The following is a 23,383-nucleotide window of genomic DNA, read 5'->3' as shown; positions in this document are numbered from 1 at the left end:
AGGTTTTGTTTAGCAAGAGACAAATAAACTTCTGTCTGGTTTTAACCTCTGTATTTTATTTAATCTTTATATTTAAACTTTGTATTTATAACCTCTTTTTTACAGTAACTTCACTGATACCTTCATCGTACTTGCAGTCTTAAAGAAAATGTCCAATGAGAGCACTAGACGTGGATTCAAAATTGCTTCCTATCAAACAAATTGGGTGGAAGTGAAAATGATGTGTTCCAGAAAAGTCAGAGGAGTTGGAAAGTAGCTCTAGGGATGAGAAAAACTGAATAAAAATCTTACATTAACTGTGAACAAAAACACCCCCCAATGTTTCTAAATTAATAGTACAGTATAAATAAGTATATTTAACTAAAATAATGAATAAAAAAATCCATCAGAAATGGACTCTTCCATTCAGATCTCCTAAGATTTACTCGAGCTAGCAAGTGAAATAAAATTTTTTAATTCTCATTAGGGAAATGCGAGTCCTTTGATTCTGCCATATACACTGCATCCCTATATCTTTCTCTGTTTCCACCGTCCTTCCTAGGCTAAGCCATCTAAACTTAAGTACATCTTCTTCCAGTTTCCCATCCTGATGATCCAAGCTCCACAGAATAGTCAAAAGGATCTCAAACATTTACCTTGAATTATGTCTGTCTTCTTGAAATCCTCCAATGGCTTCCCAGTAATCAAATGATACAGACTTCACCTGACACCACTCTCTCCCTTCCTAACTCACTGCCTTACCCCCACCCCCACACGTCCCTAAATATGAAGGGATATGGCTAAGTTCTCAGCTCAAATGTCATCTCCTCAGACACTCCCTTGCCTCATCCCCAGCCACTGTCTATATAAATTACCTTGCTTCATTTGTCACTATCTGAACTCATCTTGTTTGTCTGCTTGTGTATCAGCCATCTCCCCATGTTAAAGGCAGACTCCATGAGAACAGGCATCTTGTCTGTTTCTTCCCTCTATCCTTACTGTCTAGAACAACGGTAGCAGCACAGACTAAATGCTTAATAAATATCAGCTGCATGAAAGCTGGTCAATGTACAGCCAGGATTCAAACCTAGGTTTAGCGGAAACCTCTTAGATGTGATGAAGTGCGGGTTCCCTTTCTTTTCTTTAGACTCTGACGTGAACCTCATGCTTCTGCTATGCCATAAACATTCTAGTCCATGCATCTCCAAGTATATGCAGCCAGGTTCCTGAGGCATTACCTCACTTAAACCATGGCCTGCATCCTTGGCTGCTATCAGATACAAGCTTAGGTGGCAGAAAATGTTAACGCAGTGAATTACCCAAGCAAACATACTATGTGGTTCAACACATATTCTTTTTCTCTTTTTTAAAAATAATGTTTATTTATTTATTTTGTGGGAGACAGAGACAATGCAAGTGGGGGAGGCACAGAGAAAGAGAGAATCCCAAGCAGGCTCCACGCTGCCAGCACAGAGCCCAACGCGGGGCTTGAACCCACAAAGTCGTGAGATCATGACCTGAGCCAAAACCAAGAGTCAGACGCTTAACCGACTGAGCTACCCAGGTGCCTCTCAACCTATAACTTTTTGTCTATAGCCCTGCTGTACACCAAAATGCCACAAAACGAATTGTACCCACAAAGGAGACAGTGAGATCAGGGTATTTAACTGTCTGGCTCTTCTCCTATCAGGGGTTTCATTCCTACACAGAAGCGCGTGTCCAGTTGCCTCACAAGTAGCCTCAGAGTTCTTTCTCTCTGGGTTCTGAGTAACTCTGCCCTCTTCTGGGCCCTTCAGGATGTAGAAATAACTCCAAGCTGCTGACAAGGCCAAGTATTTCACCATGCCTCATTGGATCCCCTTAATTATGCCCCCACCTCTGCACACAGACAGTGTCTTTGATAAACTCTCCTCAGTTAGTACAAAAACAAAAGTCTAATCTAAAGCATAGATCTGCATGATTTATAACTCTTGGTTTCCACGTTTATGTATAAGGTTCCAGGTTTATTTCTCTTCTGTTGGCAGTCGATAAGTATGTTTAATAGTGAGTGTGTGGTCTGCTGGAACATCTGCTATGTATGGGAAACCAATAATGCTTCGTTCTCAACACATTAGAGCACTTAGTAAGCATTTGGCAGGCCCCCAAACTGGTGGCCATAACACTACACATGCAATAAATGCTAGCAGACCCAGGATTTGGATGGCAGTCACCTTTGGGAAGAAGGGGATTACAATCCACTAATTCTTAGGGGAACACCATTACCGGACCATTTGGCACCATTAGCTTGATTGGGTGCATCCTCAAAAGCACAGATGGGAGGAAGGCATGGGAGTGAATATGTAACCTTGCACAAAGATAAACACTTCCGTCCACTCATCACATTTCAGCTTTATTTTACTGATCTGGTGTCTGCTGGGGAAAAGTGACAGACTGAACAATAGTCTACCACAACATGTTCTCTGCTGTATTCTGGGTGAGCATTCTTGCTCTCGGGGTGAAAGAAAGGTTCAGAGGCTCATTTCCGTATAAATGCAAAAGCTCTGGTTTAAATTGACAAAGTCTAATGACCTCTGCTTAGGAAAGTATTCATGATATGCAGGGTAGCACAATAAACATTTTGACAAGCAGGAAAGGACTAGTTTATGATTAAGAGGAGAACACCGAAGATCTTAACATTCCTTTGATGTTCGTATCCTCATAGTTGATTGATCTGCACCCAAACAGTCTTATGTGTTCAACTCTGTGGACTTTATTGAAGCTATATTGAGGTTCATTGATTTTGTTATTGGCAACAACCAGCATAATCTACATATGGACTATATTAGCTAATTTATAAAAATTAATAAGAATTTTTAGGGTTTTACAGACATTAAAGAAAAATAATTTCTGTCTTATTCAACACATTTTTCTCAATTGTCACACTCCCTTATTGCAATTAAAATTATTCCTTTGAAGGCAGAGCTTATAAGCAGGGCAATGGTTAAAAACTAGTACCAAGACTGCCCTGTTTCAGTCTATTTACAGGCTGTGTGACCTTGAATGAGTTACTTAACTTTTCTATGCCTCAGTTTCTCCATCTGTAACACAGGGGATAATGGTATTCTTTTCTCCCACTGATGTTAGGATTAAATGAGTAATGTGCTTAGAATTTTGATTGGGATAATCAGTGCTTGATAAATATTAGCTAAAAAAAATTTTTAGAGGAACATATTGCAATTCAACAGTTTTTATTTTAATTTTATTTATTTATTTATTTATTTAGACAGAGAGTCGGGAAGAGGGGCAGAAGAGAGAGGGAGAGAGAAAGAATCTCACAAGGGGGCAGAGAGGGAGAGAGAGGGAGAAAGAGAGAAACAGGGCTCACCCAATGTGGAGCTCGAACGCATGAACCATGAGTTCACGACCTGAGCTGAAGTCTGATGCTTAACTGACTGAGCCATCCAGGTGTTGAGAGAGAGAGAGAGAGAGAGAGAGAGAGAGAGGAGAATCTTAAGCAGGTTCTATGCACAGCACAGAACTGGATATGGGGTTCGATCCCACAACCCGGGGATCATGACCTAAGCTGAAATCAAGAGTTGGACACTCAACCGAGTCACCCAGGTGCCTCCATCCAAAGTGGTTTTTTTTTTCAAGTAATTTAATTTTTTAAGTACTCTTTAAAGTTTTTTTTCTAAAGTAATTTAATTTTTTAAGTAATCTCTACACCCATGTTGGGCTCAAACTCACAACCCTAAGATCAAGAGTCGCATGCTCTACTGGCAGAGCCATCCAGGCACCCCTAGCTAAAAAATTTTTAAATCCAATTTCAGAGTGTTATCCAAGCCCACAGTTCCATCTAATATATCTTCCAGATATTTTCATGAGGTCTTCAGTATCTAAAATAGATCACAGCCTTACTGCTGCAAGACCTTTGATTGTAACTGTAAGCTGTTAGAAAAATCATGCCTTGCCAAGAATGCTGAAAGTTTCCGTAGAACCAAAATCTTTTAGCTCTAAAATTTTAATTTTTTCCACTCTATGAAAATATTTCTAAAATGCTTAGGACATTTTTCTGCCCTCACACACATCATTTTCTGCCAACTCCACCATCACAATGACTCAGTCTGTTTCTACAACATTAATTACTGTACAAAGTGCTACAAAGCACTTACATTTAAGAGGCCACTGTGCTTTTTAGTGGTCTTTTGTCTGCTCTTTCATATTTTCCCATCTCCTTCCTCATTGTCAAGGCATCAGCTGTCAATTCACACTGTTGCCAGTGTTCTCCTGTGACAAACACTGCTCCCATTTTATGTAAACTAGGATCCCATGACATGCTAGAGTGGGGTTTCAAATAAACACAAGTTCTGTGTGGTGAGAGTTTTTTTTTTTTTTAATGTTTATTTATTTTTGAGAGAGAGAGATAGATAGAGAGACAAAGAGACACAGAGTGCAAGCGGGGAAGGGACAGAGACAGGGGGACACAGAATCCGAAGCAGGCTCCAGGCTCTGAGCTGTCAGCACAGAGCCCAATGCGGGGCTTGAACCCACAAACTGCCAGATCACAACCTGGGCTGAAGTTGGATACCTAACTGACTGAGGCACCCGGGAGCCCCTGTGGGGTGAGAGTTTTAAAGAGTTTTCTTGTAAAGGAACGTGCACAGAATTTGTGTCACCTATGGTAGCTACAAATGACCACTATGAACATGCACTTGAGGAATTATTTTGTGGAGGGTCCAATGTTGGGCACTTTACATTCATTAGTCTATTGAATCTTCGAAAGAATCCATTTTACAGATGCTGAAAACAAGGCTTTAGGGAGATAAAAGTAGCTGAAGACCACACAGCGATAAAGTGGTGGTATGAAAATTTGAACCTAGTATGTTGGACACCCGAGTCTGGTGGTCAGAAAGTGCTCCCAACCCCGACTCACACTTTCTTTTTCCCAAGCCAAGTCAAGCTGCATAACCTAGGGGGCAGCAGCACATGTTGACATTCTCAAGCTCTCAACTCCCCTCCAGGCAGCTCAAGTTATTATCAGGATGGCCTGCCCCAGGTAAGTTGTCTAGCTCTCCTTTATTTCACAGAACTAACTTTGAAGTGAAGGCATGCTACTGATAAGCACAGGAACATCTGTAGCTATCAGCTGTATGAGAAACAGCCTCCATCTACTGAGGGAACCAGTGTTGATTAATTGCTAACCTAGCTGGTGCCTTCTGAGTTTTCTAGCATCTGCCTCTGAATGTGGGAAATAGTCTTTTTAAAGTAACCAAGCCTCTGTTATTGTTGTGAGGTTATTATAGTTCATCTGGCCAGGTCTCCAATTTCCATAGCCCGGGTGGTGTCAGATGACAAGGGAATACTGCTTTAGTTTGAATGCTGATGGAGCACAGTGACATCTTTCAAATGCAGATTTCAACATTTCAGTTTCTAAATGTGGATTTCTTTTAAATTATTGTGACCCTAACCATTTGCTTTTTATCTGTCTCCTCAATCAGCAGGTGTGTTTTTTTTTCTCCTTCCTTGTCTTCCAATTATTTGTTTAAATCTTGTAATTGTTTCCCCAGCTCTCCATCAAGCCTTGTGGGGAAAGGATTTAGTATTTCTTTTTGTAGAATAATGACACCAAGGTCTTTTTCTTTCTCAAACTAAGATAGACCAAGTAGCAAATCCAGCATTATAGGAGGCCCAGGAATGTTGTTTAATCCCATTAGGCCTTGCCTTTCTGGGTAAAAGTCATCAGGAAAACTGCAAACCAAACTTTTTTTTAAATTAATTTACTTTTTAAAATATTTTAGTTAGTTAACATACAGTGCAATACTGGTTTCAGAAGTAGAATTTAGTGATTCCTCACTTACAACACCCTGTGCTCATGGACAAGGGTCCATCACCCATCTAGCTTGTCCCCCACCCACCTCCTTCCATCAACCTTGTTTGTTCTCTGTTGTTAAGAGTCTCTGGTGGTTTGTTTTCCCTCTCTTCTCTTTTTCTGCAAACCAAACTTGAGAGGAGCACCTGGGAGAAGAATTGTTACCACGGCAGATTCCTCAGAGCCCCCAGTCGAAATGCCTTCATTTCTTTCCTTCTGATCTGCACTATGGGCCAGATTTATCACACGGTATTCTGTCTTCAGTTACAAAGCAGGGATGGCACTGAGGTCTTCTTTGCATCCCTCCGACGCCCTTCCCATGCCAAACATAATCCCTTGCACAGAGTGTACACTCTATTTCTCGTTTAAATATTTATTGGACACCTACCTATAAAGACAGGCACTGCATTAGGCTCTGGGGATTCAGTCTTGAATGTTTGCTGAACTGACTTGTAGATAAAAGGAAACCATGAAAATGCAAAGCCATTATCCAACTGGACCATAGGGATATCTCCTTTTGGTCTTTGGTGGCAATTTTTAATTAAATGTGCATAGGCATTAAGTGATAGAAGCCAAAATGACAGAAGGCTCACTGCCTCCAAGAAGTTCCTGAACAGGTCCTGCCTGGAGGAAGGAAGGGCTTTCATGCTGTGTGTGCCACGGTGCCCAGCTGGCAAGGTGCAGGCTTGCTCAGCTCACCTTTCTAAGCCTTTCCCGGCATCCTGTGACAGATTTCCCTTCTCCTTCTGCATCGGATACTCAGTGAGCATTATTAGCTCTTTATCTAAATGACTAAAGGGGCATTTCAAGAACTCCTTTTGGAGGTGAATAGCAGTTTTCCAGAATCTAGAACAACGGACCTAAAATTAAATGGGCCTGGGTTATTTAATGTTAAAGAGTCCTGGAACATCTGTAGAAGAGACACTAATTGCTTGCTATTTTAATAAATTGGTATTGGTTCTAATGAGTTGATTTATTTTAAAAAAGTAGAGCACACACCAAGGGCTGAAGATGGGTTTGAGCTGAGGGGAGACTGTCACTTGGGGTTAGGGAGGAGGCAGAACGTTTTAACCTGAGAGCAGAATCTTCTTGTGGTTTAACAGATGAGGTCTCTGCATTTTATAAATTGTGGAGTCATCCAGGGGCCTCGTTTCCAGGATTTCCTCTCTTCATATTTATGAGACCGACAGGTTTATTCTGCCGAAAGTTCAGAGAACTATAGGTCACGGTGCAGATTTTTCTACAAAGAGCTTACTGTACAGAACTGAGTCCCACTCAAAGGCTTGAGCAACTTTTTCGCTGATGACATTAGGAATTTTAGGCAACTAAGAAATAAGCTTTAGGGATCTTTCTGACCTTGGTTAAATGCAAATAAATAAAAACATTGTTAAGATAAAGATTGTTTAGGTGATATGAATGCCTATGAGCAAGTAAATCAGAATTCTGGTGACAAAAGTTGTTTTTTGACAAAAGTGGTGTTTCGGGCTCTGCCTCTGGGCAAGGGTCATTACACCAGGATTCATAATTTCTAATAAAGGAGGTCTAAGAAACCTCAGAAATAGGAAGTGATATTTTGTGCATATGGGTATTTTTCTGGAGTATAGGTTCATAGCCCTCATGATTCCCAAAGGATCCATGAACAAAACAACATGAAGACTGTTCTTGTTTTCTTCCTTTTATCTTTCTTTCTTTCCTTCCTTCCTTCCCTCCTTCCTTCCTTCCTTCCCTCCTCCTCCTTCCTTCCCTCCCTTTATTTCTTTTTCTTAATTATATGCATTTTCTTCAGGATGACCTAAGGCCTTAAACATTCTCAGCAAGCAAGTGGCTGGTCTTGGGCAAGTGGGTACCTACTACTGGAGGATTAAGGACTTGCTCAGTATGAATCCTGCACACACACTTACGGATTTAAGTCTTATGGTAACGTATGATTATTCTTATTACGATTATTGAAACAAGGAATGATAATCTTAACGCCCATTTAATCTTAGTTTGTTCTTGCTGCACCATACTTGTCTCCTGTGTTACTCTTTCCTTGTATTGTTACCTCTATAAAATGTTTTTGGAATGAGGAGAGGTGGGGGGGGGATGGGAAACCAAAATGAAATAATTTCACGTTGCATCCAAACCCTGCACACGTTGCATACAATGCCTGCACAGTGAAATCACTGTTTTGTTTTTGTTTTTTCAATTCACGCAGCTGGCATTCTTTCCTGCACCATTTTATCTTTTCAATTCCACAGCCTACCTTTGCTGTTGAGCCCCCACTATTCACCGGACTCTGTGTTAGGAATATAAAAAGAGGATGACAAGGCTCCTGCTCTTAAGCTTACATCCCATATGTTAGAGAAATAGATTCTACTGGGTGGGTACTCCCTGGTTAAAAGAAAACTGAGAAGATATTTCCAAAGAACATATACAAATAGCCAATAAGCACATGAAAAGACGCTCATAGTCATTAGCCACGTAAATCAAAAGCACTATGAAATACCACTTCACACTCACTAGAATGGGTATAATAAAAAAGACAGACAGTCACAACTGTCAACAAAGATGTGGCGAGACTGGAACCCTCATACATTGCTAGTGGGGATGTAAAATGGTGCAGTCATTTTGGAAAACTTTGGCATTCCTCAAACTGTTAAATATGGTTACCAGATGACTCAGCAATTTCTTTCCTAGGTACATACCCAAAAGAACCGAAAGCATATTCATGAAAAACTGTTACATGAATGTTCATAGCATTTATATAATAGCCAAGAACCAGAAACTATGCAAATGTCCATCACCTGTGAATGGATAAACAAAATGTATAACCATACCAAGCAAGACTTTAATAAAGAAAAAGCTGGAGGTGGCAGGTGTGAAGAGGTAGATGGGAACTCTGTACCCTCCATTCAGTTTTTCTGTAAACCTAAAATTGCTCCAAAAAAAGTCCACTTAAAACTGTGGTATAACTATACAATGGGATATTACTGAGCCACAAAAATGAGTGAAATACTAATGCATGCTACATTGATGAACTGTGAAACATTATGCTAAGCGAAAGCAGCCAAATACAAAAGGCCATGTACTGTGTGATTCCACTTATATAAGATGTCCAGAATGGGCAGGCCCACAGAGACAGAGTAAGTTAGTGGTTGCCAGGGGCTGGGGAAAAGGGAGAGCAGAGAGTAGTTGCTAATGGGTAGGAGGTTTCTTTTGGGAGATGATAAAAATGTTCTGAAATTTGATAGTGGTGATATTTGCATAACTTTTTGAATAAACTACAAACCAGTTAACTGTATACTTTAAAAGGGTGAATACTATGGTACGTGAATTATATCTCAATTTTAAAAAGAACCACTGAGCTGGAGGAGGGAGGGGGGTAGTTCCTGTCCTTGGGTACACAAGATAATGGTTTATTTGCTGGCTCTAATCACATCACATTCTTTTAACTCATTGTCTCTGTCTTAAGTATTGAAGGTATCCAACACTTTTTCTACAATAACCATCTTTCCCTTTTATATTCTGACTTCCCCCTTTCTTTTTCATATTATTTCAAAGCAAAGGACTATTAACAAACTCATCATGACCACCATTTATCAAGAGCCTAAGAAAGGGGATTTCTTTTTCACACCGTTTAAGTTGTATTCTGAGACTAAACAACATTGTTTTTGGTTGACCAAACGCAAGATGAAGAATAACCCATTAAGATGTGCTGAGCAAATCAGTTATTCAGGAAGAACAAAAGCAGACAGAGATGGAAGAGGACACAGGACCAAGCCTTGGCTCCAATGAAATAAAGCTGTCTATAGCTCCTTGCACAATAATGCCATCACCAAACAAAAATGAGAAGACAAATGTAAAGAATGAGGACTCCTATAAGTCATTAATCTGTCTTTTCAGTCTCATAAATACGTACAGCATTCACTGTGGGTATCCAAGAAAATAACGCAATATGGCAGCTCTCAATGCCAACGCTCAGAGATTTTTACTTTAAAGTTATAACTTTAGTTTTACTAAAACTGTACTTATTCATATAATGTATATATTTCTGGGATGTAAAATATTTATTTATATATTGCAAATTCTGAGAACTGACATTTTCTGGTGTTCATGGTGTCTCACCCATTGTAATAAAAATCTCCATTTCATCTCATATTTTACAATATTGAACATCTATATGTATACATATAACATCATATTCATATTTAATTTTTTAAAAGTAAATAAAATAACTAGGCCAGTAAGTATGCCCAGCCCTACAGATCTGCATTGAGATAACCTGTTCTTTTCATAATCTGTAGGCACTTTAGGTGGTTCCAAGTAATTTCATCGTATAATTTCTGCTAGAATTACATAGTATAAATGTGTTAGACCATCCAGTTTACATTTCTCCAACTTTGCTCTTTTTTCTATGTCTATATAATGCACACATGTCCCTATACTTACTCAATTATTAACAATAAGTACACAAAATATTCCACTCTCTGCCCACTTCCTTAAAAAAAAAAAAAAGAGAGATGTTTCTGGGTAGTGGGTATAACACCAATATAGTATTCTTTGTCTTACAAGTGCTTTGTTTCAAATGTGAAATCACCCCAGTCATATTGTTCTGAGAAAAACATTAAAAGTAAGTGAGTGCATTTACCTGGCTTTACAAGGCCTGACTTTGGTTCCTTCTTATATCGAGATGACTGGATGCTTCCTTCACTAACCATTCCAACTGTGCATTTCTTTCTGGAAAAGTCTTCATCACTTCCAGGGCAAAAGCCAACAGGGCTGTTTCCGGTATCCGAGGGTGTCTTCACAGGAGACACTGACTGGCTACTGGGACAGCCTGTGTCATCTGGAAGACAGGAATCAATAAGTGTTTAATGAGGAGGAGGAAATCAATGATGGCAAAGAGAAGCCATGCAGTGAGCCATGTACACGTGCACTCACAAACACGTGCACGGCTCAGGAGGCTCTGGGTTAATGCCTGGGGATGCCTCTCCTTTTATTTTCCATATTTTGGCCAATTGTGTTAACAAAGAAAATATCAGCTATCACAGAACATATTTTAAGGCAAAATCTTCTAAGCTTTTTGGACCACAAATATTCCTGTAACATTCATGTTGTCAACATGTAAAGATTTGTCTGTTTTAACACTTTAGGTAGTATCCTTTTGGGTCAAAACTGTCTATAGATTTTTTCATGCAGTTAGTAATAAAAAGTTCACATAGCAACTTGGGGGCATTAGTGTGAACTCTTCAGAGGTGTTTGTGTTAGGAAAAAAACGTTACTTGAATATCACTGACCACATCCAGTTTTCGATTACTTGGCTTATCAACTGGTCAATAGAGTTTGAGAGGTAACAGAGTTGGCTTTTGGAGTTCAAGGGAGCAGAAAAAAGTGATCCTGTTTTATTACCATACATACCCACCCAAAATATATTAATCCAATATCTTGCTGTCTGTGCTAAACTGGTAAAATGAAAATAATATTCAATTAGAAACTTTCCCTTAACTTTCAAGTTATAGATTATAACTATGATCATCATTATAAGCTACCATGTATGATATGAAATGACCTGTGTGGATGCTTATTAAGCAAACAGGAAAGTCATAGCTGGCTCCTATAAATGCTTTCCATACTTATTAAATATTCATCGTGGTTGGTTAATTCATTTATACTTTGATGATGAGAACTGTATGGGAATTTAAAGTAAATCAATATTATTTAAAAGTATGTCAAATCAAAATAGTCAATTAGTGGTAAATATTCATTACTAAATAATTCTTCATTATACAGAAATATTTTGATGGCAGTGTTACTTTGGTAACTCATAAGAGAAAAAAATGAATAAAGACTTTTAGTACTAAACTTTAGAACTATTACATTTTTATGAATATTAAAAGAATTAAAATAATTTGCTCCCCATGAAAGACCATCTTAAACTCCATAGCTTTTTTAATAAAGACTGAAAGAGAACTAGGCATGAATAAAATATACTCGTTGCCTGAAATAAGATGACTAGAATCCATATAAAAAGTAATTGCCATTGTTTCATTTTTGGCTTTTATTTCAGTTTTTATGAAACTGATATTAAGAAATATCCTAGTTTCTGGAACAAAGTGAACTTGGCACTGGTAAAATGATTTGTTTCTCCTAATATCCTTTTTTTCTTTTTACTTTTGGACATACTAGTACATACAGGACCTCAATGGTCCATTCTTGGAAGTGGATGGTTTTTAGTGCACTGTTCATGCCTTCTGCCTTGGCTGCTCTTTTATTTTATTTCATTTTATTTTATTTAAAAAAAATTTTTTTTAACGTTTATTTATTTTTGAGACAGAGACAGAGCATGAACAAGGGAGGAGCAGAGAGAGAGGGAGACACAGAATCTGAAACAGGCTCCAGGCTCTGAGCTGTCAGCACAGAGCTCGACGCGGGGCTCGAACTCATGGACCGCGAGATTATGACCTGAGCCGAAGTCGGACGCTTAACCGACCAAGCCACCCAGGCACCCCTTGGCTGCTCTTTTAAAAATGCCAGTTCTTACCAAACTCCAGAAGAAATTTTGGCCCTGAATTACAGTGATGAGAACCCCTCTGGGCTGCTACCTCTGGACTATTTCATCAAGTATTGTCCCTGCCTTTCTCTTACATTTGCATGCCTCATGCTTCAACCCAAAGAAATCCTAGTTTCCCTCTAAAGGTGCAAAGCTGCTAATTACTCAGACAGATTCCAGCAATTTTACAAGGCTCAACAGGTCTGTACATTGCCTCAGGAGGTCCTCTGTTCTTGATTCCTCCGATCCCAAAACAGATAAACCCAAGCAAATGAGGTCTAATCATTCAAAAATACCCACTGCCTTTAAAATTATTTCCTTATGAGTCACTTCCATAAATTACTTCTTTGGAAAGAAAGATGGCCCAAATAGAAATCCATGCTTCAAATTCTCTACCCTAAAATGTAATTTTTCTTGAAAACTCTCAGACTCAAGGGAACAAAGTCCAACAATGTCCAGTATTGAGAAACACTGTCAAAATTATAATTTAAATAGATAGAAAGCAAATGTGTTTTGTTGGTTCTATTATCATTTTGCCAGGAATATGTATAAACCATGTTTTCAGTACTAACAATGTTAAGGATTAAGTGCTAGGTCTGGTGAAAAATTGGGACCTGAAATTATATAGAAAAGTGGCAGTTTAGGGAAGGCAGAAGTACATGGAATGTGTGCTTCACCTATATTTACAGCTAGTATCTCCAGGAGAAGGGATTTAGAAGATGAATACTTAAATAAATCTGACGTAGGTACTACATACAGCATCTGAATCACTACATAAACTGGTGTTCACCCACATCTCTTAACTGTCTAGTACTGCCCTTCATCTTGAGGGGGAAACAATAGACATGATCTTTCATCGGTTAAACAAATATATACATATATATATATCAGGTCTTGGCACTGAACCAGCCCACAGGCATTATACCCAGCCCCCACACTGATGGAGCTTATAAATAAGCGAAAGGGATTGGGTAAATATCACTTACAATACATAGTTCCTGTAAATTGGCAAGTTTGTTAAAGCAAATCCATACTCAAGAAAGTCGGTGAGTTATCAGAGAAGTTTGGGGGTATTCACCTGTTTTGTCTGATGGGATCAATACTAACAAAGGTATCTGGTTTTAGACAGGGCAAGGCCATTAAATTTCCTACTAGAGAGAATAAACTTTAAGTCATGCAAAGTAAGACCCTAGCAAAGGCAACAGAGGCCCCTGTACCAGGGAGTCATCTGGTAACCTGAGGCACCTGAGGTATTTTCCTCTGGTAGCACTGAAAAAGTCGTTATTTTTTCAACAAGGCTTGCTTAAGATTCCTTTCCCCCTTTCCCTCCCCTTCCTTGCTCTTCCTCCTCCTCCTTTTTAACATCATGGTTTCAGTTGGAGGCAGACTACCAGTCCAGATAAAGATGATACTCCTTTCCAAAATTCTATGTAAAATATTCTCCCTTCACATTTACTGTAAGATTCTAAGAAGACTGCAGCCAAGTTGATGCTTTTTGGTTATTCATGTCTAATCTTACTATGTGCCAAACTACATGTGGATCAAGCACATACTTAAAGAGATTTATTTATTAAACCCACTTCAGTTAAATCCTTTGAGTACGCCTTCTGTTTCCTGCTGCTACTAGCTGAATTTGTCCTGTGGAATCCATAGATTTATAACCACAGAATTTATAATTATGGCTTTTTTGGTTATGTTAGTATAAAGAAATTATCAATGACAAAAATTTCTAAGACGATGCCATGAGGAAACTATTTCAGGGCAGGAAATGACTGAAATCCTGAATGATCTACCCAAAAAGTGTGGAGTGTTTCAAATTTCCAGAAAAATGTCTGAGAAAAACAAGAACATTTCAGCCTGGCTTTGGCATAGGGAACCTTTCCTGAAAGGCTTTAGGAAAAGCATGTGGAAGACTGTCAGTCTATTGGAGAGGGAGAAGTTTTTCTTTTAAAACACACACACACACACACACACACACACACACACACACACACCTCTACCTCAGCGCTTACACAATTGAGCTTTTACACTTCTTTATTATTCACAGTAAGTATAACTTCATTAAAAAAAAAACATGCAGCAAGACCAAGTTTCATGTTTTACACATTGTGATCCATTTGAAAATACAGGATAACTTCCTTCTGAGGTAAATAATTTTAAATCCCACTTAAATAGGCCCAGGATGGTCCCTGGTGGAGCAGGGGTAAAGGTGACTCTTATCAAGGCTTTTGATCACCATCTATAATGAAGGAGACTAATTTACATTTCCTCCTTGATTTATATTAAGGAATAGGTTATTTTGTTCTTGTTCATTTGCTCTGAATCTGTCAGCACACAGGATTAAGGATAAAGAAAGAATACTCATAGATCCAGGAAGTTCCACAAGCTATGGCCTATCTAAAGTCCTGTAAAGAAACAGACCTACTAAATAGTTTCCAAATTGTTGTTAAGGAAAAAAAATGTTGAGGTCTATAAAGACAGATGAGACAAAATTATTATAATTTTGTAGCCTGGGGATTGTTTTAAAAAAATGTTCTTTAATCTATTTTTCCTCTTTTTACATTACAAGCTCTTTAAGAATATGGGACATAGTTAATAATTGTACAATTATAATTCTGAAAAAATGTGTATATAAGTGTATTTTAAAATAATTTGTATCTTGGGGCACCTGGGTGGCTCAGTTGGTTACGCATCCGACTCTTGATTTTGGGTCAGGTCACGATCTCACAGTTTATGGGATCGAGCCTTGCATCAGGCTCTGCGCTAACAGTGCAGAGACTGCTTGAGAGTCTCTCTTTCCCTCTCTCTCTCTGCTAGTGCTCTCTCTCTCAAAAATAAATAAATAAACTTAAATATATATATATATATATTAAAATAATTTGTATCTTATTTTAAATGCATTAAAGGAACTTGCTAAGTTAAAGGAAATCTGTTGGGGTTGTTAAAATTTTAACTTACTATTTATTTATTATTTATTTTAATGTTTATTATTGAGAGAGAGAGAGAGGAGACAGAGCACAAGCAGAAAGGCAGAGAGACAGGGAGACACAGAATCCGAGGCAACTCCAGGCTGTCAGCACAGAGCCCGATGTGGGGCTTGAACCCACAAATGGTGAGATCATGACCTGAGCCAAAGTCAGATACTTAACTGACTAAGCCATCCAAGTGCCCCTAACTTAATCCTTAAAATCATAAAAGTAATAATTCTTAATGCAGAGGATCTAGATAGAGTACAGAAGAGTACAAAGAAGTAAAAAGAGAAAATAAACAGACAATAGTTTCCTATAACAGGAAAAATATTTAACAATTTTGCATATTTCTTATTCATCTTTTAATTATGCATATGGTTTACTTTCTCTCTTGCTTTTTAAAGCTCTGTTTCAACATATATAGTATAAACAGTTCCATTACTCTGTTACTGAATACTTTCCCCAGGAACCTGTTAGGCTATAAAGAAAGAAGCTATTAAAGACTGACAGGAGCCAACACAAAAGGGTCCACATTGGCCAAAGATGGGACAATTTGAGCATCAGAAAGAATACATAATTAATGCCAGCTGACTGATAACCACTGGATACACAAAAAAATTCTGTGAGCTCAGAGTCATAAAAATAGGAAACTACAGAGAGAAAGAAGGACCCTTTTCACCTAAAAGAATGCCAACACACTGGAAATCATTGGCAGTGATCTAGGGACCAATTCTTTATATCAAACTGTGGCAATTAAAAGGAAAGAAAAAACTAGCATATATCCTGATTGAAAAACCGTTCCTGTACAAACTATATTTCAGTATAACTGAAATCCCTCACTGACATTGGAGCGTTCTCCTTTACAGAAGCATCTGGTTAATGAAAATATATGGAATAACAGAAAGTTACTTTTTTGTAACTATTTTTTAAATGTTTATTTATTTATTTTGAGAGATAGAGAGTGCGAGCATGCAGGGGAGAGGGGCAGAGAGAGGGAGAGAGAGAGAATTCCAATCAGGCTCCATATTTTGCGTGGAGCCCAATGTGGGGCTCGATCTCAAGACCATGAGATCATGCATGAGCCAAAATCAAGGAGTCAGATGCTTAATTGACTGAGCCACCCAGGTGCCCCAATTTTGTAATTGTTTCTAATGAAAGAATTGATTTAGATAACACACATAATAGATGAGACATGAGACAATAGTCTGATAGAGAATTTCCAGTGAAGAGATCAGACCTTACCCATCTCTACCCATTCTTAGCATCACCAGTAGTGGGATAACAGACATGATGTACCTTCTGATGGGATGTCCAGATGAAACACACAGCTTTCCCCATGAAGTATTCTTGCCACAAAAATTTCTCCTGAATCTAACCAAGTTTAAAGCTAATGTCCACCTTATAAAATATATGGAGAACAAAGAGTAATGAGTTAAAACAGGGGCTGGCAAGCTGCAACCTGCAGGCAAATTCTGCTTGCTGCCTGCTTTTGTAAACAGAATGTTACTGGAACACAGCCATGTGGAATCCTTTAGGTATTGTCTACTGTGGCTTTCCAGCTACAATGGCAGAGTTGAATAATTATGACACAGATTGTCTGGCTAGCAAAGTCGTAAATATTTACTATTTTGTTCTTTACAGAAAAAGTTGTTTGGCCTCTGGGTTAAATGATATGAGGAAGCAAACAGACACTTTTGAAACAACTGGAGCTATTTCAATATTCTCCATGATACCAAGGAATTATGGTAATTGTGCAGTAATGAAAATGGCACTATGATTAGGTAAGAAAATGTCAATTTTTTAAAGAAATGCTTGCTGAGGTGTATAGGTAGAAATGAAATGACATGAGGCCTGGAGATTTGCTTTTTAAAATGCTTCAGCAAAGTAAAAAAAGAAAAAAGGGAATAGAAGTAGCAAATATGACAATATCTTGTTATTGCTTAATCTTGTCAAAGTAGGTAAGCAGTATATGGGGGTCACTGTAATATTCTGTTTCTGAGTATGTTTTTAAAAGTTCCTTGGGGCACCTGGGTGGCTCAGTCGGTTAAGCGGCCGACTTCGGCTCAGGTCATGATCTCGCGGTCCGTGGGTTCGAGCCCCGCGTCGGCTCTGTGCTGACAGCTCAGAGCCTGGAGCCTGTTTCAGATTCTGTGTCTCCCTCTCTCTGACCCTCCGCCATTAATGCTTTGTCTCTCTCTGTCTCAAAAATAAATAAAAAAATGTTAAAAAAAATTTTTTAAAGTTCCAAAATATTTGATTTAATTTCTCAAAAACTTACTTTAAATGAGTAATTATTTAAAATAGATACAAACATATCATTTTAAAAAGTCAATTCCATCTTGTGGGTTATTTTAGGTTGTTTCTAATTTTGTCACTACTGTTGACATTGTTTTGAATAACACATTTTAAAAATAAATCTTTGGTCAAATTTGTTTATTGTCTTATAGAATGTATATCCAAAGTGGAATTACTAAGCCCTCAAAGAAGTTTGAGACAACTTATACTCCTATTATTATTGAATGAGAGTGTCCTACTTATAAAATTCCTGCAAGTATTGAATACCATTTGTTTGCATTTTTGCCAAATTAATAATGAAAAACATATTTTTGATGTTTTAGCTGCATATATTTAATTATTAGTGAAGCTTAATGTCTTTCATATGTTCACTGGACCTTTTTACTTAGTCTATGAACTGTTAGTTTGACAATTTTTCCACTAAAATATAATGGATTTCTTATTGATCTGTAAGAAATCCTTATATATATGAAGGGCACTAATCCTTTGTTATGTTTCACTGAGTTTGCTTGTTTTTAATTTACAGTGTTTTTTTTTTTTTTTAATTTAATATTTTTGAGAGAGAGAGAGAGAGAGAGAGAGAGAGACAGCACGGGCAGAGGAAGGGCAGAGAGAGGGAGACAGAATCCAAAGCAGGCTCCAGGCTCCAAGCTGTCAGTCAGCACAGAGCCCAACGCAGGGCTGAACGCACCAATGGTGAGACCATGACCTGAGCCAGAGACTGACGCCCAACCGACTGCCTCACCCAGGCGCCCCTTAATTTACAATGTTTTGACATACAAACCTTCTTCTACTTCTAGTTGTCAAATCTCTCCATATTTTCCTTTGTGATTTCTTCCTATGCTTTAATGATTAGAATGTCCTTCTTCACTCCAAGATCAATTAAACATTTACTTACATTTTCTTCTAGATTTTTATAGTTTCACTCTTCATTTAAATTTGATCCATCTAGAATTCATTAATTTTTTAATGTTTTATTTATTTTTGAGAGAGAGAGAGAGAGAGAGAGAGAGAGAGAGAAATCGTGAGTGGGGGAGGGGCAGCAAGAGAGTGAGACCGAGAATCCAAGCAGGCTCCGCACTGAGAGTGCGGAGCCTGACTTGGGGCTTGAATTCATGAATCATGAGATTCATGATCTGAGCCCAAATCAAGAGTCGGGCACTTAACTGACTGAGCCACATAGGCACCCCTGGAATTCATTTTAAGAGGCAATGGGAGGTTAGATGCCAACTTTATTATTATTATTATTATTTAATTTTTTAAGGAAATTTATCTTTCCATATTACTTTGCAATGGTTTTTTGATAAAAATTTGAAATCAATGAATATTTCTTGCAAAGCGAGTATATATACATTTAAAACCCACATTTTAGGGGCGCCTGGGTGGCGCAGTCGGTTAAGCGTCCGACTTCAGCCAGGTCACGATCTCGCGGTCTGTGAGTTCGAGCCCCGCGTCAGGCTCTGGGCTGATGGCTCAGAGCCTGGAGCCTGTTTCCGATTCTGTGTCTCCCTCTCTCTCTGCCCCTCCCCCGTTCATGCTCTGTCTCTCTCTGTCCCCAAAATAAATAAAAAACGTTGAAAAAAAAATTTTTTTAATAAAACCCACATTTTAAAATAATAAGCTTGCCCAGTTAAGATTGTGTGTGTGTGTATCACATAATTTCCTGAGATTTAACTACAGTGCCTAACAACCAATGTCATCAAACTTTTGGTGGCAATTATGATGACCAAGTCACTACTTCATCCTTGCACCAGTTCCATACAAAAGTAAAACACAGGTTATAAAGATTACAAACAAAATATTTCTTCAAAGTCCAAGAAACATTTCTGAAACTTCTGGTTCATTTTTGAATTTAGATCTTGGAGCTCATTTGTTTCCCAAAATGCTGAACTAAACAATTCCAGAAGATGTACTTAAAAATAACATCAGGCAGAGGAAAACGTGGTTTTATGCCATGACGTCTTGAAACATTCAGTTATGGTTTGATGTTCTTCAGTGTTCATTTGAATAATTTGGAGGAAAAAAAATCATTGTTGTTCTAAGGAAACATTAAACTACATGCGAATTTAGTTGATTCTCAGGAATGACTGAAGCATTTACAGACTACTTACTCATCCATTCAACAAATATTTACTATCTATGTGCCGGACACTGTTGTAAGTGTTAGTATTATTTCTGTTCCAGATCCTAACATTTCCTAAGACAGTCTGATGGAGACATAAAACGTCACAGTTTAAACTCATGCTTAATCTGAACCTTGTGAAATTCCTACCACAAACCATTCAAATGCACTGAAAGGATGTAGGTAAGATAAGAAAAGTGATACTTATTAAGTAGCTATCAAGTAACACTAATTTTTAATAATATTTCATAGGTGGGAAAGCTGAGGCCCAGAGAGGTTAAGAATTCCACAGTCACACAACTAAGTAACTAACTCAAGATTCAAACTCAGGTTTCCCTGACTCTGAAATGTTTTCTTCACTACCACAAGCCAGTTTCTTTCTAAAATTTTCTACCTATGTTTGTTCCAAGAGGAAACAGCAGCAATTCTGGGAATGCTCAAATTAAAAACAGACAAAGGAAGCTGTTAGAAAGAAGCCATCCCATAATAAACAGACCACAAAAATTCGAGGCAAGAGTTCTAGCTGGTTCTAGTTTTCCAATATTCTTGCTTCAACACTGTAACCATATAATGCTTGCCATTCAGAGAATTTTGCTTCTAGATTTGAACAGGACAATTTAAACTTCTTTTCCTTTACCTAATTTTAGCATTTTTTGGAGTGAGAATTCACAAGTCTACAAGGCTTTACACTAATTGCTTCAGTATTACACAGTGTGACACTACCCAACAGCCAATGTTGAAGTGTAAGAATACCATCCATCCATCCATTCAACCATCCAACTAACCATCCATCCATCCATCCATCCACCCATCCATTCCTTCCACAAATAATTACTGATTTCCTATTACATGACAGGTAGTCATCTACATATTAAGGATGTCATGATGATCAAGACTCTCTAAGAGCCTTGTCCTGAAGAAGTTCACATTCTAGTGGTGGAGAGAGACAGTTAATAAACAAGTAAAAAAAGAAATACATAGAGAAGATATCTGATTGTGTTTACTATTAATGAAACAAACTGGGTGATATTACATAGACTAGCTAGGTGGGGGGGTGGGAAGTATTTCATCAGACAGGATGTCATGGAAGGCCCTGAAGAGGTAATTTGAGCTGAGACCAAACACATGAGAAGGAACTAATCATGGAAAAGGCAGGGAAAAGAATTCCAGGTAGAGGGAGCAATAAGGAGTTTGGTATATTGAGGAAACTGAAGGAAGGCCAGGAAGGGTGATAGGGAGAGAAGGACTAATGATGAGGTTGGAGGGAGGCAGAAGCCAGAGCATGTGCAAGATTATAGGCCAGGAATCCCAAGTTTATGTTAAGTGCGATGGAAGCCTTAAAGTGCATTAAGCAGATGACAACAATTTGGTTTGTGGAGAACAGGCTGTATTAGTGATGATATATCTAGCTAATATTTACTGAGTGCCTACTAAGTACCAGGCACGTTGTAATAAGTCTTATTAAGTTAACCTAATAACCCTTCAAGACAGGCACTAATATCATCCTGCTTTGCAGAAGGCATACAAACCTAGCACTAGAATTTAAGCCACCTGCTTGAGGTTGTAGTCAGTAAGTGGTAGAGCCATGGTATGAATCCAAACAGGCTAGCTCCAGAGCCTCCTTTTTAACCACTATGTAGTGTGGCCCCTTTAGGAATGAATGAGCCCAAGCATATAAACATGTGGAGCCCCTGACATGGTGGAAATCAGAGATGATAATGGTTTGACTAGGTGGTAGCTGTGAAAAAATCGAAGAAAGTAGATGGATTTGGGATTTACTTTGGAAAAATAATTGGAAGCATTTGATTCACAATAATGAAAAATAGGAAGGGATCGAGGATGTCTTCAAGTGTTTTGTTTTTGTTTTTGTTTTTTAGAGACAGAGAGAGAGCACTAGGGAGAGGGGCAGAGGGACACAGAAACAAAGTGAGAGAGAGAGAGAGAGAGAAAGAAAGTGAGAGAGAGAGAGAGAGAGAGAGAGAGAGAGAGAGAGAGAGAATCTCAAGCAGACTCCATGCTCAGTGCAGAGCCTGACATGGGGCTTGATCCCATGGATCATGACCTGAGCTGAAATCAAGAGTTGGATGCTCAAATGACTGAGTCACCCAGGTGCCCCTCTTCAAGGTTTTTTTTGTGTAAGCAACTGGTCCATGGTGGTCTTTTCTGAGTTGGAGAAAAATGGGTTTACAAGCATGTAGGTGCTGCAACCAAGAATTCTGTTTTTGATATGTTAAATTTGAAGTACAAACTAACCATGAACTGGAAGATATCAACTAGGCAGTTGGATATGAGAGCCTGAAGCTCAGGGGAGAGGCCAGAAGCATCACCATCCTACAGCTGAGAAATTTAGAGGTGGGAGCCCTTGGGGAGGGCAGGAGCAGGAGGGGGCAATGTAACAAGTGAGGACAAGGAGGGGGGGGAGCCAGCAATGGTGCCCAAGAAGTGACTCAAGAGGCAGGTGGAGCCTCAGAGGGGTGGGACCAGAGGCTAAGGAGGAAAATCCTTTCTAAGGGAGGGGCTTGTTCATTTGTGTTGAGTGCTGCTGGGAAGTCACAGAAAATGAGGGCAGACAAGAGAAAGATCTGCCAGCAAGGCCACTCACATGCCTGGCAAGGGCAAATTATGGAGTTTTGCTGTGAAAAGGAGAAACAGGATGGCAGGCACAAAGAGATGCGGGGTCAAAGGAGCCTATTTCCTTTAAGGATGTGTCTACTCGAGTGAGTGTATGTATGAGCTGGTGGAAACGAGCTGGGGAAAGTAATGCAACGAAGCCCTTCCACCAAGACTTGTCACCTACATCTATAAAAATGGAGAGCGGAGTAATTATTTAATGAATGTCTCCCTGGTTTCTTGGAGACAAAATAATCATCTCCCATGCAAACATTCCTGGGATTTCTGAGCTATTTTGGAGCTTTGAGCGCTCCCTAATGTCATTCTGGTGCATACTTTGGCGGTGGAGAAGGATGAGAGTAAGTGAAGTAAAGGAAGGCAGGTGTCCATTTCTTCATAGGACACATGCTGTTTTGGAAACAAGGGCCCCTACTTGGTTTTTCACCAAGCATCAAGATGTTTGATTTGTGTTAGCAGCCAGAGGAGAAGGAGTTTGGAGGGGAAAATATCTCGGTTCCAACTAAATAGTTAATGTAGTGTGAGAAAGGACACTATGGAAGGGTTCTGGTGAGGGGGTAGCAGGTGCAGAAACAGGGGAGCAGGGTGGCTCTGTCACTGCCCCAAGACAGGGGTGCCCGGCAGGTGGTGTGTCGAGGGGATCTGTCCTGCAAGCTTCCATTTTCCGTGCTTGGTCCTTTTGGAACGTTAGTTCTGAAATAGGCATGTTACTAATACTTCTGATTCCCTCTCCTTAGCAATAGGGGTTTATTTGCAGTTTCTGATGCCATGCCTTTTTAAAGACTCAGTTATTTTTTTAAAGGTTCCTTGGTGGGAGAAGATGAGAGAGAGGAAGATGGGGAGGTGAGGGAGGAGCACTGGAAGGACCATCAGAAGGAAAGAGGAGAGAGACAGAGACAGATCAAGAAGCTATCTCATCATCTCCTGAAGACTCATTAACAAGGACACTGCAAACCTCTCCAAGGACACCTGAGTTAAACTTAGCTGTCTTGTAGCAATGTAAATATCGT

The 23,383-nt window shown here is 39.0% G+C and overlaps 1 protein-coding gene across 2 annotated transcripts in view; it reads right to left on the bottom strand.

Annotated features, from left to right (window-relative positions):
* Positions 1-23,383, bottom strand: part of SYBU (syntabulin) — a 78,072-nt gene that overhangs the window by 38,657 nt on the left and 16,032 nt on the right. Inside the window, exons 1-2 of one of the 2 annotated variants that reach the window (XM_030304216.1) lie at positions 12,272-12,276; positions 10,458-10,655 (exon numbers count right to left, since the gene is read on the bottom strand). In XM_030304216.1, coding sequence (XP_030160076.1) covers positions 10,458-10,527 — 70 coding nt within the window. In that variant the 5' untranslated portion in view covers positions 10,528-10,655; positions 12,272-12,276. Of the gene's footprint in view, positions 1-10,457; positions 10,656-12,271; positions 12,277-23,383 lie in introns of those variants that run through there. The other variant, XM_030304214.1, reaches the window with a different exon arrangement.

The sequence above is a fragment of the Lynx canadensis genome, chromosome F2 (genome assembly GCF_007474595.2).
Source record: "Lynx canadensis isolate LIC74 chromosome F2, mLynCan4.pri.v2, whole genome shotgun sequence".
Classification (NCBI taxonomy): Eukaryota; Metazoa; Chordata; class Mammalia; order Carnivora; family Felidae; genus Lynx; species Lynx canadensis.
This window is presented reverse-complemented; position numbering and strand designations above follow the sequence as displayed.